Source organism: Myotis brandtii, unplaced genomic scaffold (genome assembly GCF_000412655.1).
Source record: "Myotis brandtii unplaced genomic scaffold, ASM41265v1 scaffold133, whole genome shotgun sequence".
Lineage (NCBI taxonomy): Eukaryota > Metazoa > Chordata > Mammalia > Chiroptera > Vespertilionidae > Myotis > Myotis brandtii.
Genome location: NW_005354718.1, coordinates 992605 through 1006137, shown reverse-complemented (window position 1 = coordinate 1006137; position 13533 = coordinate 992605). Strand labels below are relative to the sequence as shown.

The 13533-nt window shown below is 40.7% G+C and overlaps 1 protein-coding gene across 1 annotated transcript in view; it reads right to left on the bottom strand.

Annotated features, from left to right (window-relative positions):
• Positions 1 to 13533, bottom strand: part of EIF2AK4 (eukaryotic translation initiation factor 2 alpha kinase 4) — a 97913-nt gene that overhangs the window by 68625 nt on the left and 15755 nt on the right. Inside the window, exons 4-6 of the mRNA XM_014534850.1 lie at positions 4925 to 5077; positions 3246 to 3326; positions 1770 to 1918 (exon numbers count right to left, since the gene is read on the bottom strand). Of these exons, the coding sequence (XP_014390336.1) occupies positions 1770 to 1918; positions 3246 to 3326; positions 4925 to 5077 (383 nt within the window). The remainder of the gene's footprint in view (positions 1 to 1769; positions 1919 to 3245; positions 3327 to 4924; positions 5078 to 13533) is intronic.

Sequence of the window (13533 nt, the reverse complement as noted above, 5' to 3'; positions counted from 1 at the left end):
AGAATTTCTGGAGGATGAGGCCCAGAAATCAGGATTTTAAAAAGATTCCCAGGTGATTCTAATGTGCGGCCAAGGTTGAGAACCACTGGTATAGTCCGAACCTGTGGTCCCAGGTGGCTAAGTGATATAGGTTGTGGGAGGTGCAGCAAGTGCTGCCAAAACAAAGCTTGATAGAGTTCAGGTGCATGTAATTGAGTAGATTCAAAACCCAGAGAATATTGTAAACATCTTGACCACGCCCTTACTTTGCCTCGTGGAATCTGGCTATAAAATAAAGACTCGGCTTGCAGGCTGTGGCACTGTCTCTCCATCCGAGAGCAGTGTCCCATCTAGCACCAGCTATATTCTTTTGTCTGTCTTCTTTAATCCTTCACTGCCCCCCCTCAGGTTCACCCCTAGCCATGCTGAGCATGGCTCACTGCTAATTCTAACACAATAGAAATTTGTTAAGTATTTCTTAGTGAAATGCTGTCAACTTCAAACTATGTTGCCTACTGGAAGCCCAGTTGCAAAAATAATCTAAATTAGTGTAAGGAGTTATAACTTAAAATTAAATTGTTACCAGAAACAGTATTCAAGAGAAAAGTCAGCTCACCTTAACAGTAGGTGACTAAACGTTAATATCCAAATGATTTCTAAGCTGATTTTTTTTAAAGTCAGTAATTAGGGAAAGAACTGAAACGTTTCCTTCTTATAAAGAAACTATAACCTGGAAGTTTATATGTCTTTAATTTGGTATCTAAAATGTTTCTTTCACCCTAACTGGTTTGGCTCAGTGGATAGAGCGTCAGCCTGGGGACTGAAGGGTCCCAGGTTCGATTCCGGTCAAGGGCATGTACCTTGGTTGCGGGCACATCCCCATTGGGGGGTGTGCAGGAGGCAGCTGATTGATGTTTCTCTCTCATCGGTGTTTCTAACTCTCTATCCCTCTCCCTTCCTCTCTGTAAAAAATCAATAAAATATATTTTATAAAAATAAAATAAAATGTTTCTTTCCATAGAAGAAAAATGTTGGTTTTCAGTGCTGCTTAGATTCTCAAAAGACAGTTTAAACACATAAGGAAGCTGAATTATAATACCTACACTACTTGATCACCTACCCACTCATAAATGGATTCTGTACTAAAATTTCTTTCTGATCCACAGAGGGTCACAACAAATATTTAGGGAAGTCTCAATTTTTTAGTGGAAAAGATGTGGAGGAAGAGGTAGTATCTTTCATATGACCCCTGGTGACAGGGAACAACCCAAGGAGCCCACCTGCAAGGACAGGGTCCTCAGCAGCTACAGGAAGGGGAGCTCTGGCAACAAAGTGGGGCTCCATTCTCAGGTAAAGAATCTTCTACATACACCATGCCCATTTGGAGCATTTCCCACATCCGTGGTGGGGCCTAAGCAGTTACAGACCGAAAACAAATTCAGTGGGAAATTTGACTGGATGATGATTCTGATGGAAGAACAAATTTTAAGTCATTTATTGACTAGTTAGATCATTGGAAGTCAGATCAAACTGCATTGGAGGCAAGACTGTGAAGTATGATAGTTATGAAGGCGAGTGAGCAATAAAACTAGTTTAATTAAAAATACTTAGAAAGTGTTAAAAAAAAATGAAAATTTTGTTTCATATGGCTAACAAATAGTATATTAAGACATACAGGCTTTGAAAAAGTTATTAAAACAACTATCTGAAAATTCATCAACTTTCACAACAAGTTGTTTTATTCCTTCTACATCTTTCATTCTTCCAGATCAGAAATCTCGAGGACTTACCTAGATCTTCCAGAGGAGTTGGTCCGATGTTTACCGTTTCCTACAAAGTCGGGAGAGCCTCCGTGTGGAACAGCAGCTGTTCTGTGTCCTCCTGGGTCCTTCCTAGAGATATGATCTTGGTTTGAAAAACTAGCAATTTCCAAACGTTCCTAGAAAAAAAGAAAAGTAAACCTACTTTAGACGTAGGTCATAAATGGAAGACAATCATGGTGTATAATTATGAATTCAGGAGAAAGTGCATATTTTATTTAAACGAAATGCTTTCAAGTATAATAAAGTTGAACTCAACTTTTAAAAGTTTAATGTCCAAGAAAACACTCATGGATACGGACAACAGTGTGGTGACTGCTGGGGTGGGGTGGTTCTGGAGGAGGGTACAGGGGGGATAAATGGTGATGGACTAAGACTTGACTTGGGGGTGGTGAACACACAATACAGTGTAGAGATGATGTGTTGTGGAACTGTGCACCTGAGACCTGTATAATTTTGTTAACCAGTGTTACCCCAATAAGTTAAATAAAAAGGAAAATAAATAAAAATGATAACAATTTAATATCCAAATATGTACTGGTTCAGGAACTGAAGGTCAGATTACAGTTTTAAATGGAAATGTTAGAATCTTGGAATATGCATAAAAAGTTAGAAAGAAGAACAAGAGGAGAGGAACGGAAAGCATTCAAAGAGAGAGCAAGGTGGAAGAAGGGAAGGCAGATCAGACATAAAGCAGGAGACCTGGTGGAAACATCTTACAATTTGTACACAACTTTGCACTTTCAGAGGGTAGTATATTTACTAGTATCTGTGGGAATAATTACATGAGACAGAAAGGGGACATCATAAGTCCCATTTTAAGGGACAAGGAAAATAAGTCACAGAGCGTGTCACCTAAAGGTCACAGAACTTGGCAGTAAAAAAGCCAAAGCTTTAAGCCAGGTGCTGCTTCTCATACATCAGTGCCTCCTCCCAGTACACCTCATAGCTTCCTTTTAGTTAACTGCCATCATTTTAGAAAATGGAATGAGTAACGCATTTTTATTCAGCTGGACACAGGAAAAATATAGAAAAAAGGACTTTATCCTTTTTCACACTGCTTTGAAACCTGCTCTGTAAATCCTTCTTTTCCATCACTGAACGAAATCTCAAGTAGAGCCTTATGGTTTCCAGTCACTCCTCAGTAAGAACAAATTGTTTCATTTTCCAAGTATTAAGAATTCCAGTCTGAGTTAATTATCAAAACTTCAATATCATCTCTCCCTCGACTCATCTAATAAACTACTATAGGTGCATAAGCCTAAGTCACTTACAGATAATATACAATTCTAAATTTTGCTTCCTGTTTGGTGATTCTTTTAGTGCTTCATTTTGAGCTTTACTACTGAAATAACGCAGGAGGGGGAAATATCATCCATAGCAATAAGAAGATTTTATGTTTAGCAAAATGTAAACCATTTTAGTATGGCAGACTGGATAGTGTACCTGCTTGGCCATTTCTTTCCTTTTTTTCTCTTCTTTGATCTCTTCTTTCCTTCTCTGAATCTCATGAAGGATTTCACGTTGCTGAAAGAGATCATATTGCCATCAAAGGCCAATCTTTGAAACCTCTACAACATAAAAGTTCTGAAATTATAAAAACTCTTATATTTTATAAAATTCAAAAGCCCTTTCTTCCTAAGAGACCTGAATACATGGAAACTAGTTCAAACTGTAGTTGCATCAGTTTTATCAGAGTCTTATGCAATAGGCATTCCCATTTAACTAGGTATGAAGACTGTGGGGGAGGGATAGTTGCCCCCATTCTTCAAGTTCCATGTAGAGAGACTTTCACTACAGCAACTCTGTTGGACTCTCCTGTCCTCCCACATGTGACTCAGCCCCTCTTCTGTGATGTCTGCCTGTCTGCGGAGAACGTGCACGTGTGCTGCTCTCTGCCATGGGGTCCAGGGCAGATTTGGAGGAGGTGAGCTGTTCTCAGTGCCTGGGACCAGGGTGGCACGGGCACCACCACCACAGCCACACACTATCAGCTGCATTCTCCAATCAGCTTTCTCAGTATTAAAAGCAATATGTTGATCCCCATCCAATCAACTCATGTATCTATTGCTCCACTGGGTCTAAATTTAGGTAGGGAAAAATAATGTGTTTTTATGAGTCCCCTAAAATTTCAGATTGTAATATCAAAACCATTAAGACACTCAACAAAAAGTGTAATAGCAATAATACAAAATGAGAAAACATGTCCCAAGCTAACAGGCAGTTTTAGCAGTACACCAAAACAAGATTGTTAGCTAAATATTCACTATCTATACTAATAATAGAAGAATATGCAGATTGTCCGGGATGCTGTCATGTAACAACCAATCAGAATGGGGGCAGGGCCGTGACGGAGAGCTCTCAGCATGCCTGCACCGGGGGTCCAAAGGGCGTGGTGAGGAAGGGAGAGCAGATAAGCAGTTAGGGGGATCAGGCCAGGAGGGGAGAGCAGTTAGGGGAATCAGGCTGGCAGGGGAGAGCAGTTAGGGGCATCAGGCAGGTGAGTGGTTAGGAGCCCGTGGTTCTGGATAACGAGAGGGATCCCGGATTAGAGAGGGTGCAGGCTGGGCTGAGGGCACCCTCCCCCACCCATGCACAAATTTCATGCACCAGGCCTCTAGTCTTGTAATAAAAACTTCCCTTCCAGCACTGGCTGGTTTTGTTCAGTGGTTAGAGTGTTGGCCCTCAGACTGAAGGGTTGCAGGTTCTATTCCTGGCCAAGGGTACATACATTGGTAGCAGGCTCCATCTCTGGCCCTTAGTAGGTTGGGGCGCATGCGGGAGGCAACCAATTGATGTGTCTCTCTTACATCAATGTTTCTCTCTGTCTCTCCCTCTCCCTTCTACTCTTTCTAAAAATCAATGGAAAAATATCCTCAGATGAGCATTAACAAAAAATAAAAATAAATAAATAAAATGTGCCTTCCTAAAAGCAATGACAATAAGGAGCTTTAAATTCTAAATGGTAACGAGGATATACAATTAAATAGGAGATAAGCAATAACAAAATTAATGGGACCCACTAAGAGACAGTGTTAACATGTAGGTGTGTAGGTGGAGACAGTCACAACCTATAGAAGCTCACAGTCATCGGGGCTGGCCACCTGTGATGACAAAGATCTCACCTCCTGCTCCTCTTTCCGCTTGGCCTCTAACAGCCTCTGCTGCTCCTCCTGAGCCCGCCTTTCCAGCATTTCCTCATGAAAAGACTTGGGTGGAGGCTTGTTATGTTCGTTGAGAAATGACTGCACGTGGTAAGCCAGTTCAAATATCATCACCTAAACAGGGAGATGAATGTCAACCACAAATGGTCAAATGATGGGAAGACAGGGTGCCAAAGAGAGACTATAGAAAAACATGCAGACAACCAGATAGCCACTTACAGTAGTGATATTCATTTTGATATGACACGTTCTGAATTCAGGACATGAGGCAATCACAGCAGGACAAGGCTTTTACATGACTCATCATGTTGCTATCAAGACAAATCACTAGATAAATAAAAAGCTTCACTTGTCTTTTGTAGTCCTGTTTCATTTATTGGATTTTTTTGTATAATAAATCCGATAAAATATTTTTCTGTACAAATAATTTGATAAAATGTTTAAGACTGCATAAAAATAAAAAACTACCTTCCTAACTAGAAAACCTGTCTACATATGATAGCTGAACAGACAATAATCATTGCTAACATCAGCTTTCATCTACCCACACCACATACTGAAAATAATTCTATTGGGGGTCTGGAAGCAGATATTTAAAGCCCTCATTATCTCCCTGCTGGTAATGGGCCAGTAGGAGGCTGATCAATACCTAGACAGCACTTCATTTACACTTAGGGAAGCGTTCAGACAGTACCAGAAGAAAAACGACCTCCCTCTCAGACAGTCATGTGACCACAGGAAGCCACTTTCCCCTGCACCTGGGAGTCATCAATCACACTGGGATTGGTAAATCAATAGAACAGGGTGGCTGGGACCCCACGCTGACTGACTACCCCAACCCCAAAGAGGTCAAGAGTGCCGAGCTCCTTCTGCACATGAAGACCAACACACTGAGGTTTTTTCCCTTCAATTATACAATGAAGCAGCTTCAAAACTCTTATTTCAATTATATGTTTAAAACATGTTCTAAAGGTACTTAACACGGTGGTAAATAGTAATAGAAGTCATGGTACACAAGGATATAAAGTTTATTGACTTAGGGAGGAAATGCAAAGAAACCACAGCTGTTGTAGGGGGAAATTCGTGTATTTTTTATTATACCAGAAGCTGTGGCATTCACTAGATATACTTCGATTTACAATTGAGAAACACTAGCCTAGAGTTTAGGAGGCAAGTTCTTTACAGCTCTTTTTTGCCCTGGCTGGATAGTTCAGTTGGGTAGAGCATGTCCTGGTACGCCAAGGTTGTGGGTTCAATCTTTAGTCAGGGCACATATAAGAATCAACCAATTAATGCATAAATAAGAGGAACAACAAATAGATGTTTCTCTCTCTCTCCTTCCCTTACTCTCTTTCTCTAAAATCAATAAGTAAAAAAATAAAAAGCTCTTTTAAGAAAAGCTGGGGCCAGAACCGGTTTGGCTCAGTGGATAGAGCGTCGGCCTGCGGACTGAAGGGTCCTGGGTTCGGTCAAGGGCATGTACCTTGGTTGTGGGCACATCCCCAGTAGGGAGTGTGCAGGAGGCAGCTGATCAATGTTTCTCTCTCATTGATGTTTCTGGCTCTCTATCCCTCTCCCTTCCTCTCTGTAAAAAATCAATAAAATATATAAAAAAAAAAAAAGAAAAGAAAAGCTGGGGCCCTAGCCAGTTTGGCTCAGTGGATAGAGCATCGGCCTGTGGACCGAAGGGTCCTGGGTTCAATTCCGGTCAAGGGCACATGTCTGGGTTGCAGGATCAATCCCCAGTAGGGGGTGTGCAGGAGGCAGATCATCAATGATTATCTCTCATCACTGATGTTTCAATCTCTCTCCCTTTGTCTCTGAAATCAATTAAAAAAATATATTTAATAAACAACAACAACAAAGAGCTAGGAAAAGACGGTAGTTTCTATTAAATCAAAGAGAAACTACTGTACCAGAAAGGAGCCAGGAGCCAGGTGGTGGATTGTTTTTCTTTTGCCAATCTGTTTAATTTAAAAGCATTTTCTATACAAACAAATCTGATAAATATATAATACTAGATGAAAACAAGAACTACTTTCAAAACTGGCAATTGTCCCTCCCCCCATATTTACAGGGTTCATTGTTTGGCTTCCCTCAAGCTTCTGCTTAAATGTCACCTTATCAGAGGCCTCTCCTGACCTTATTTACAACAGCCACTCTCATTCTCATAATACACATCCGTATCAGTCAGAGTTCTCCAGAGAAACAGAACCAACAGGTTGTGTGTGTGTGTGTGTGTATGTAGAGAAAGAGGGAGAGAGGGAGAGAGGGAGAGAGAGAGACATTTATTTTAAGGGATTGGTTCATGTGATTCTAGAGTTATAGAGCCTAGTGAGTCCAAAATCTGCAGAGTGGCTAAAGAGTTAATGTAGCAGCCAAGTCCAAAGGCCATCCATCTTCTGGAAATTTCCTCTTCTAGGAAGGCCAGTCTTTTTCTATTAAAGCCTCTATTAAAGATTGGATGAGACGCACCCACGTTATGAAGGGTAATCTGCTTAACTCAAAGTCACACAGATTTAAATGTTAATCTCATCCAAAAATTACCTACATAGAATCATACAGAATAATATATGGTCAAACATCTGGGTACTGTGGCCTAGCCAAGTTCACATATAACATTAATCATCACAACATCTATTAGAACAGCTAAAATAAAAAAATGACATCAAATGCTGACAAGGATGTGAAGAAACTGGACCACTCACATATTGCTGGGGGGAATGTAAAGTGGTACTGCCAACCTGGAAAAGTATGGCGGTTTCTTAAAAAATGAACACACATCTACCATATACCCACAATTGCATTCCGAGGCATTTGTTCCAGATAAATGAAAACGTCTGTTTACATCAAAGGCTGTACATGAGCCTTGGCTAGTGTGGCTCAGTTGGTTGAGTGTCAGCCTGAGCACCGAAAGGTCCTGGATTTGATTTCTGGTCAAGGGCACGTACCTGGGTTGCAGGTTCGATCCCCAGCCCTAGTTGGGTGTGTGTGGGAGACAACCAATCGATGTGTCTCTCTCCTCTCCTCTCTCTCTCTCTCTCTTTCTCCCTACCTCCTTCCCTCCTCCCTTCCACTCTCTCTAAAAACCAATGGAAAAAATATCCTTGGGTGAGGATTAACAAAAAACACAAACAAAACCCTGTACCTGAAGGTTTAAAACATGTTTCTTTTTAATAGCTCAAAACTGGAAACAATCCAGATGTCTTCCACCTGGTAGATGGTAAACAAATAGTGGTACCATGAAATACATAGAATACTACTCAGGAGTAAAAATTAAGAATTACTGATTCATGCAACAATCTGGTTGAATTTACAGAGAATTGTGTTGAGTTAAAACAAAGCCAATCCCAAAGGTTACACACTATGTGATTATACTTATATAATTTCCTTAAGTGAGAAAATTATAGAACTGGAGAACAGATTAGTGGTTGTCAGGTGTCAGGAGAAGGTGGAGGTGGAGATAAGGGGGTGGCTATAAAAGGGCAACATGAGGGATCCTTGTGGTGATGAAACTATCTGACTACCAATGCCAATATCCTGACTATGATACTGTGCATAGTTTTGCAAAATGTTACCATAGGGACAAACTAAGGAAAGGGTTCATCTGGTCTCTCAGTATTATTTCTTACAACTGCATGTGACTCTACAAGTATCTCAAAATAAAAAGTGTAATTTAAAATAAAGCAAAAAAAAGGGGCAGCAAAAACAAACATGTGGGACTATATTAAATTAAAAAGTTTCTTCACAGCAAAAGAAACCATCAATAAAATGAAAAGGCAACCTACAGATGGGAGAAAATATTTGCAAATCACATATCTGATAAGGGTTAATACCCCCCAAAATATAATGAATCCACACAACTCAAAAGCAAAAACACAAACAATCTTATTTAAAAATGGGCAGAGGAACTCAACAGATATTTTTCCAAAGATGACACACAAATGGCCAACAGGTACATGGAAAGATGCTCAACATCACTAATCACCAGGGAAATGCAAATCAAAACCTCAATGAGATATCACCTCACCTATTAGAATGGTTATTATCAAAAAAGACAGGTAGTTACGTGTTGTCGAGGATGTGGAGAAAGGGAACACTTGTGCACTGTTGATGGAATGCACTAATAAACTGGTGCATCCACTATGGAAAACAGTATGGAGGTTCATCAAAAAATTAGGACTAGAACTATCATATCATGCAGCAACCCCACTTCTCGATATATATCCAAATGAAATGAAAACAGGATATTGAAGAGATATCAGTACTCCCATGTTATTGGTGCATTATTTATAACAGCCATGACATGAAAACAAGCTAAGTGTCAGTCAACAGATGAATGAATAAAGATGTGGAATATAAATATATAATATTAGCCATGAGAAAGGACATCTTGCTGGACCTTGAGGGCATTATGCTAAGTGAAATAAGTCAGACAGAGAAAGACAACTATTGTAGGATAGCATTTATATGTGCAATCTAAAAAAAAGTCAAATAACAAATAATAATAATAAAAAATAAAAACACCAAATTCATAGAAACAGAGACTACAATAGTGGTTACCAGGGGGTGGGGAATAGGAGAGATATTGGTCAAAGGGTACAAAGTTCTAGATATAAGATGAATAACTTCTGGGGATCTAATGTACAACATAGTGATTATTGTTAACTAGAGGCCCGGTGCACGAAATTCGTGCACTGAGGGGGGGGGCAGTCTCTCAGCCTGGCCTGAGCCCTCTTGCAGTCTGGAACCCCTCGCTCCTTACTGCCCATCTGCTCGCTGCTCCTTACCACTCGGCTCACTGTTCCTTAATGTTGCCACGGAGACGGGAGAGGCTCCCACCACTGCCGCTGTGCTCACCAGCCGTGAGCCTGGCTTCTGGCTGAGTGGTGCTCCCCCTGTGGGAGCACACTGACCACCAGGGGGAAGCTCCTGCATTGAGCATCTGCCCCCTGGTGGTCAGTGCACATCATAGTGACCGGTTGTTCTGGCTGTTCCACCATAATGGTTGCTTAAGCTTTTATTATATAGACTAGAGGCCCAGTGCATGAAATTCATGCACTCAGTGGGGGGCCCTCAGACCAGCCTGTGCCCTCTCACAGTCTGGGAGCCCTAGGGGGATGTCCCATGGGGAGCGGGCCTAAGCCATCAGTTGGACATCCTTAGCACTGCCGTGGAGACTGGAGAGGCTCCCGCCACTGCCACTGTGCTCACCAGCCATGAGCCCAGCTTCTGGCTGAGCAGTGCTTCCCCTGTGGGAGCGCACTGACCATTTGGGTGGTCAGTGCACGTCACAGCAACCAGTCATTTCGCTGTTCGGTCAATTTGCATATTAGCCTTTTATTATATAGGATAATACTGTGCTATAAAAAATAGAGCAAATATTTTTTCAAAAGAATCCTAAATCATGAATTCAAGAAACCAGACGATTCTGTAGCTAAATTTAACAGAACTCCATATTATTTCTCAATTAGACATTAGAGTCCCCTTACACTAGAAAGAACTTTGGAGTAATTCCCAAGGCCTAGTTTTTTGTCAGGGCTGTTCTACAATCACTGTCTGTATCTCAATGATGACTGAAGTTTGTGGAAACAGAAACTCAAGTGGGCACCAATTTCATGGCCAAAAAGCACCTCCCAGGTCACACTGTGACTCACTATGTTGCAGAATGACTGTCTAGATACTGAGAGGTCTGAAACAGAAACAGAGACAGAGACCTAGGGCTGGTCTTAACTTAACGCTTCTCAGTTTTCACAGGATGGAATAGTTAAACAGGAGCTGCCTTGTGACTTTACAGGTACATGAGGATTATACATAAAGGGAATTGGTCTGACCTAAGAAGCACACAGTAATACTCTACATTAAGAAGTCACCTAGCCTGGCCGGCATGGCTTGGTGGTTGAGCGTCAACCAGTGAACCAGGAGGTTGAGGTTCGATTCCTGGTCAGGGCATATGCCTGGGTTGCAGACTCGATCCCCAATGTGGGGCACGCAGGAGGCAGCCAATCAATGATTATCTATCATCATTGATGTTTCTATCTCTCTCTCCCTCTCCTTTCCTCTCTGAAATCAATAAAAATATATTTTAAAAAAAGGAAGAAGTCACCTAGTCTAGCCCTCCAGAGAGAGTGACATCACCCAAGGATGAGCTCAGGTAGACCCTGATGTGCAGAGGATTAAGAAAGAATTAGCACTTAACTAAGTGTACCCCCATGCTCGGGTAGAGAAGAGACAATGAAGGATTAGAGCATGTCACTAATTGTTGTCAAGGAGAACAATTAGATATTCTGATATGGAAAAAGAAAAAGTGGCAAAGTTTAGTCAGAAATCACTTATCTGTAAATATTTTCCAATATAAAGGTTCAAATCAAGATCAAGTCATGGTGCCAGATCCAAAGGATGCAAAAAATATGGCCAGGTTCATCTTTTGGAAAGATTCTTAAGCATCAATAATATCATCTATATACACTCTACAATTTGTAATTCATAAGTACTATAAATTAAAGAAATACAAATAGCAATGTTCTCCTTTGTAGATATCAATAAGAAACAAAACATTCTAGTCAAAATTGGATTTAAGGTGCAATGGAAATATCTTGCAGTCCCAGAAGAGGCAGAAAGGCAAACACTGGTGAACATGATGAGATTTTTACTATCCTCTTATAAGTCCAGTTAAACAAATCTTACCTCTCCACAATGCTTCTTGGCCACTTCATCCAGGCGAGATTTTAATAAATTAACACTCTCATTGGACAGACCTTTGGCATTTTTTAACTCTATTTCAGGGACTCTGGGAAAGAAAAAACAAAACAAAAAGGAGTTACTCGAAAGTGCAGCCTGTCTGCATTAATATGTGGGGATTTCATACAGGGCTCATTTGTGAACCTCTCTCTATACTCCCAGCAACATTTCTCTGCATCTCAAAAGGATTCCAACTATACCCCAGCAGCACGATTGACACAGTGCTCATCATGGATTCACCTGCAGGCGATGTGGAGTGAGTGGGCTGGCCAGTTGTCAGTGTGAGCTGTCAGATGATCAGACTTACTGGGGCTTGATCCCAGTATCTCCCCAGCTCCTCTGTCTCTGATTTCAGCTTTACAATCTGATTAAAATTTTCCACATCAACTATTCTTTTACCACCTTTAAAAATATCACTCTAAAAATATATATAAATAATCACTCTAGCCCTAGCTGGTTTGGCTCAGTAGATAGAGCATCAGACTGCGGACTGAAGGGAGGCAGCTGATCAATGATTCTCTTTCATCATTGATGTTTCCACCTCTCTCTCCCTCTCCTTTCCTCTCTGAAATCAATAAAAATACATATTTTTTAAAAATCACTCACCCAGCCGGAATGGTTCAGTGGTTGAGCATGGGCCTATGAACCAGAAGGTCATGGTTTGATTCCCAGTCAGGGCACATACCTGGGTTGCAGGCGATCCCCAGTAAGGGGCTTGCAGGAGGCAGCTGATCGATGATGCTCTCTCATCATTGATGTTTCCACCTCTCTCTCCCTCTCCCTTCCTCTCTGAAATCAATAAAAAAAATATTTTAAAAAAATCACTCTGTGTGTGATTCCAGTCTAGTAGCTGAACTACACACTCCCTGTTTGATAATGCTTGACCCTGGCTTGCCCCCAACATCAATTACTCCAGCTCCGACAGCTCACCTGTCAGACACCAAGTGCTTTGCTCTGGTCTTTGTGCTCCACATAAAGCAGGATGAGAATAACTAGACTACATGGAGCCACAATGATCCATCTAGTATTCCCACAACATGCCGTGTCCAGTCACTCACCCTAATTGTAAACAAGGTGGGAAAATGCTCACTCACTCAAGTATAAATCTAGTCCTACACACTCTTCCAAAGATGCCTACTTCACCCCCCTCTTCATCCCTATAGAGCACAACTCAGACTCAAAACCGTCTACTCAAGGAAAGAAGACAGCCAGCCCTCCCAACAAATAAACATCCAATAACAATTCATTGAAATTAAATAAGATTTCTTTGATTTTACTGAACAAAAGGTGACTGTACTTCCTACCAAGCATTTCTGAGTAATTCATGGTGTTTTACCTTAGCACACCCTTTACTATTCATTATCTATGATGTTCTCACAATGCTTCAGTTATAATAGGTTCTACAATCATTACCTATTTGGATAGATGGGAATCTGAAAGTAGTTTATATACATGAGAAAAAGAATAAAAGTACCACATAGCCCTGAGTCTATGCATGTCTAACTCGGGATTCTCTCACAGTGGCATCAAGGTATTTTGCAAAAAAGGAAAGTTCCTGCTCCATATCATCTCAAAAGATAGCATCAAGGTATTTTGCAGAAAAGGGAAGTTCCTGCCCCATATCATCTCAAAAGATATGAATGTTCCCCCAAGTCAAGTCTTACATAATTATTTTTAAAAAAATAAAGCAATCATTATATAGCAGTAGTAAAAGAATAATGAAAACTTCATCTACAATACTAATTATATTTTATTTATTTTATTATTTTTATATATTTTTTTATTGATTTCAGAGAGGAAGGGAGAGAGAGAGAGAGAGAGAAACATCT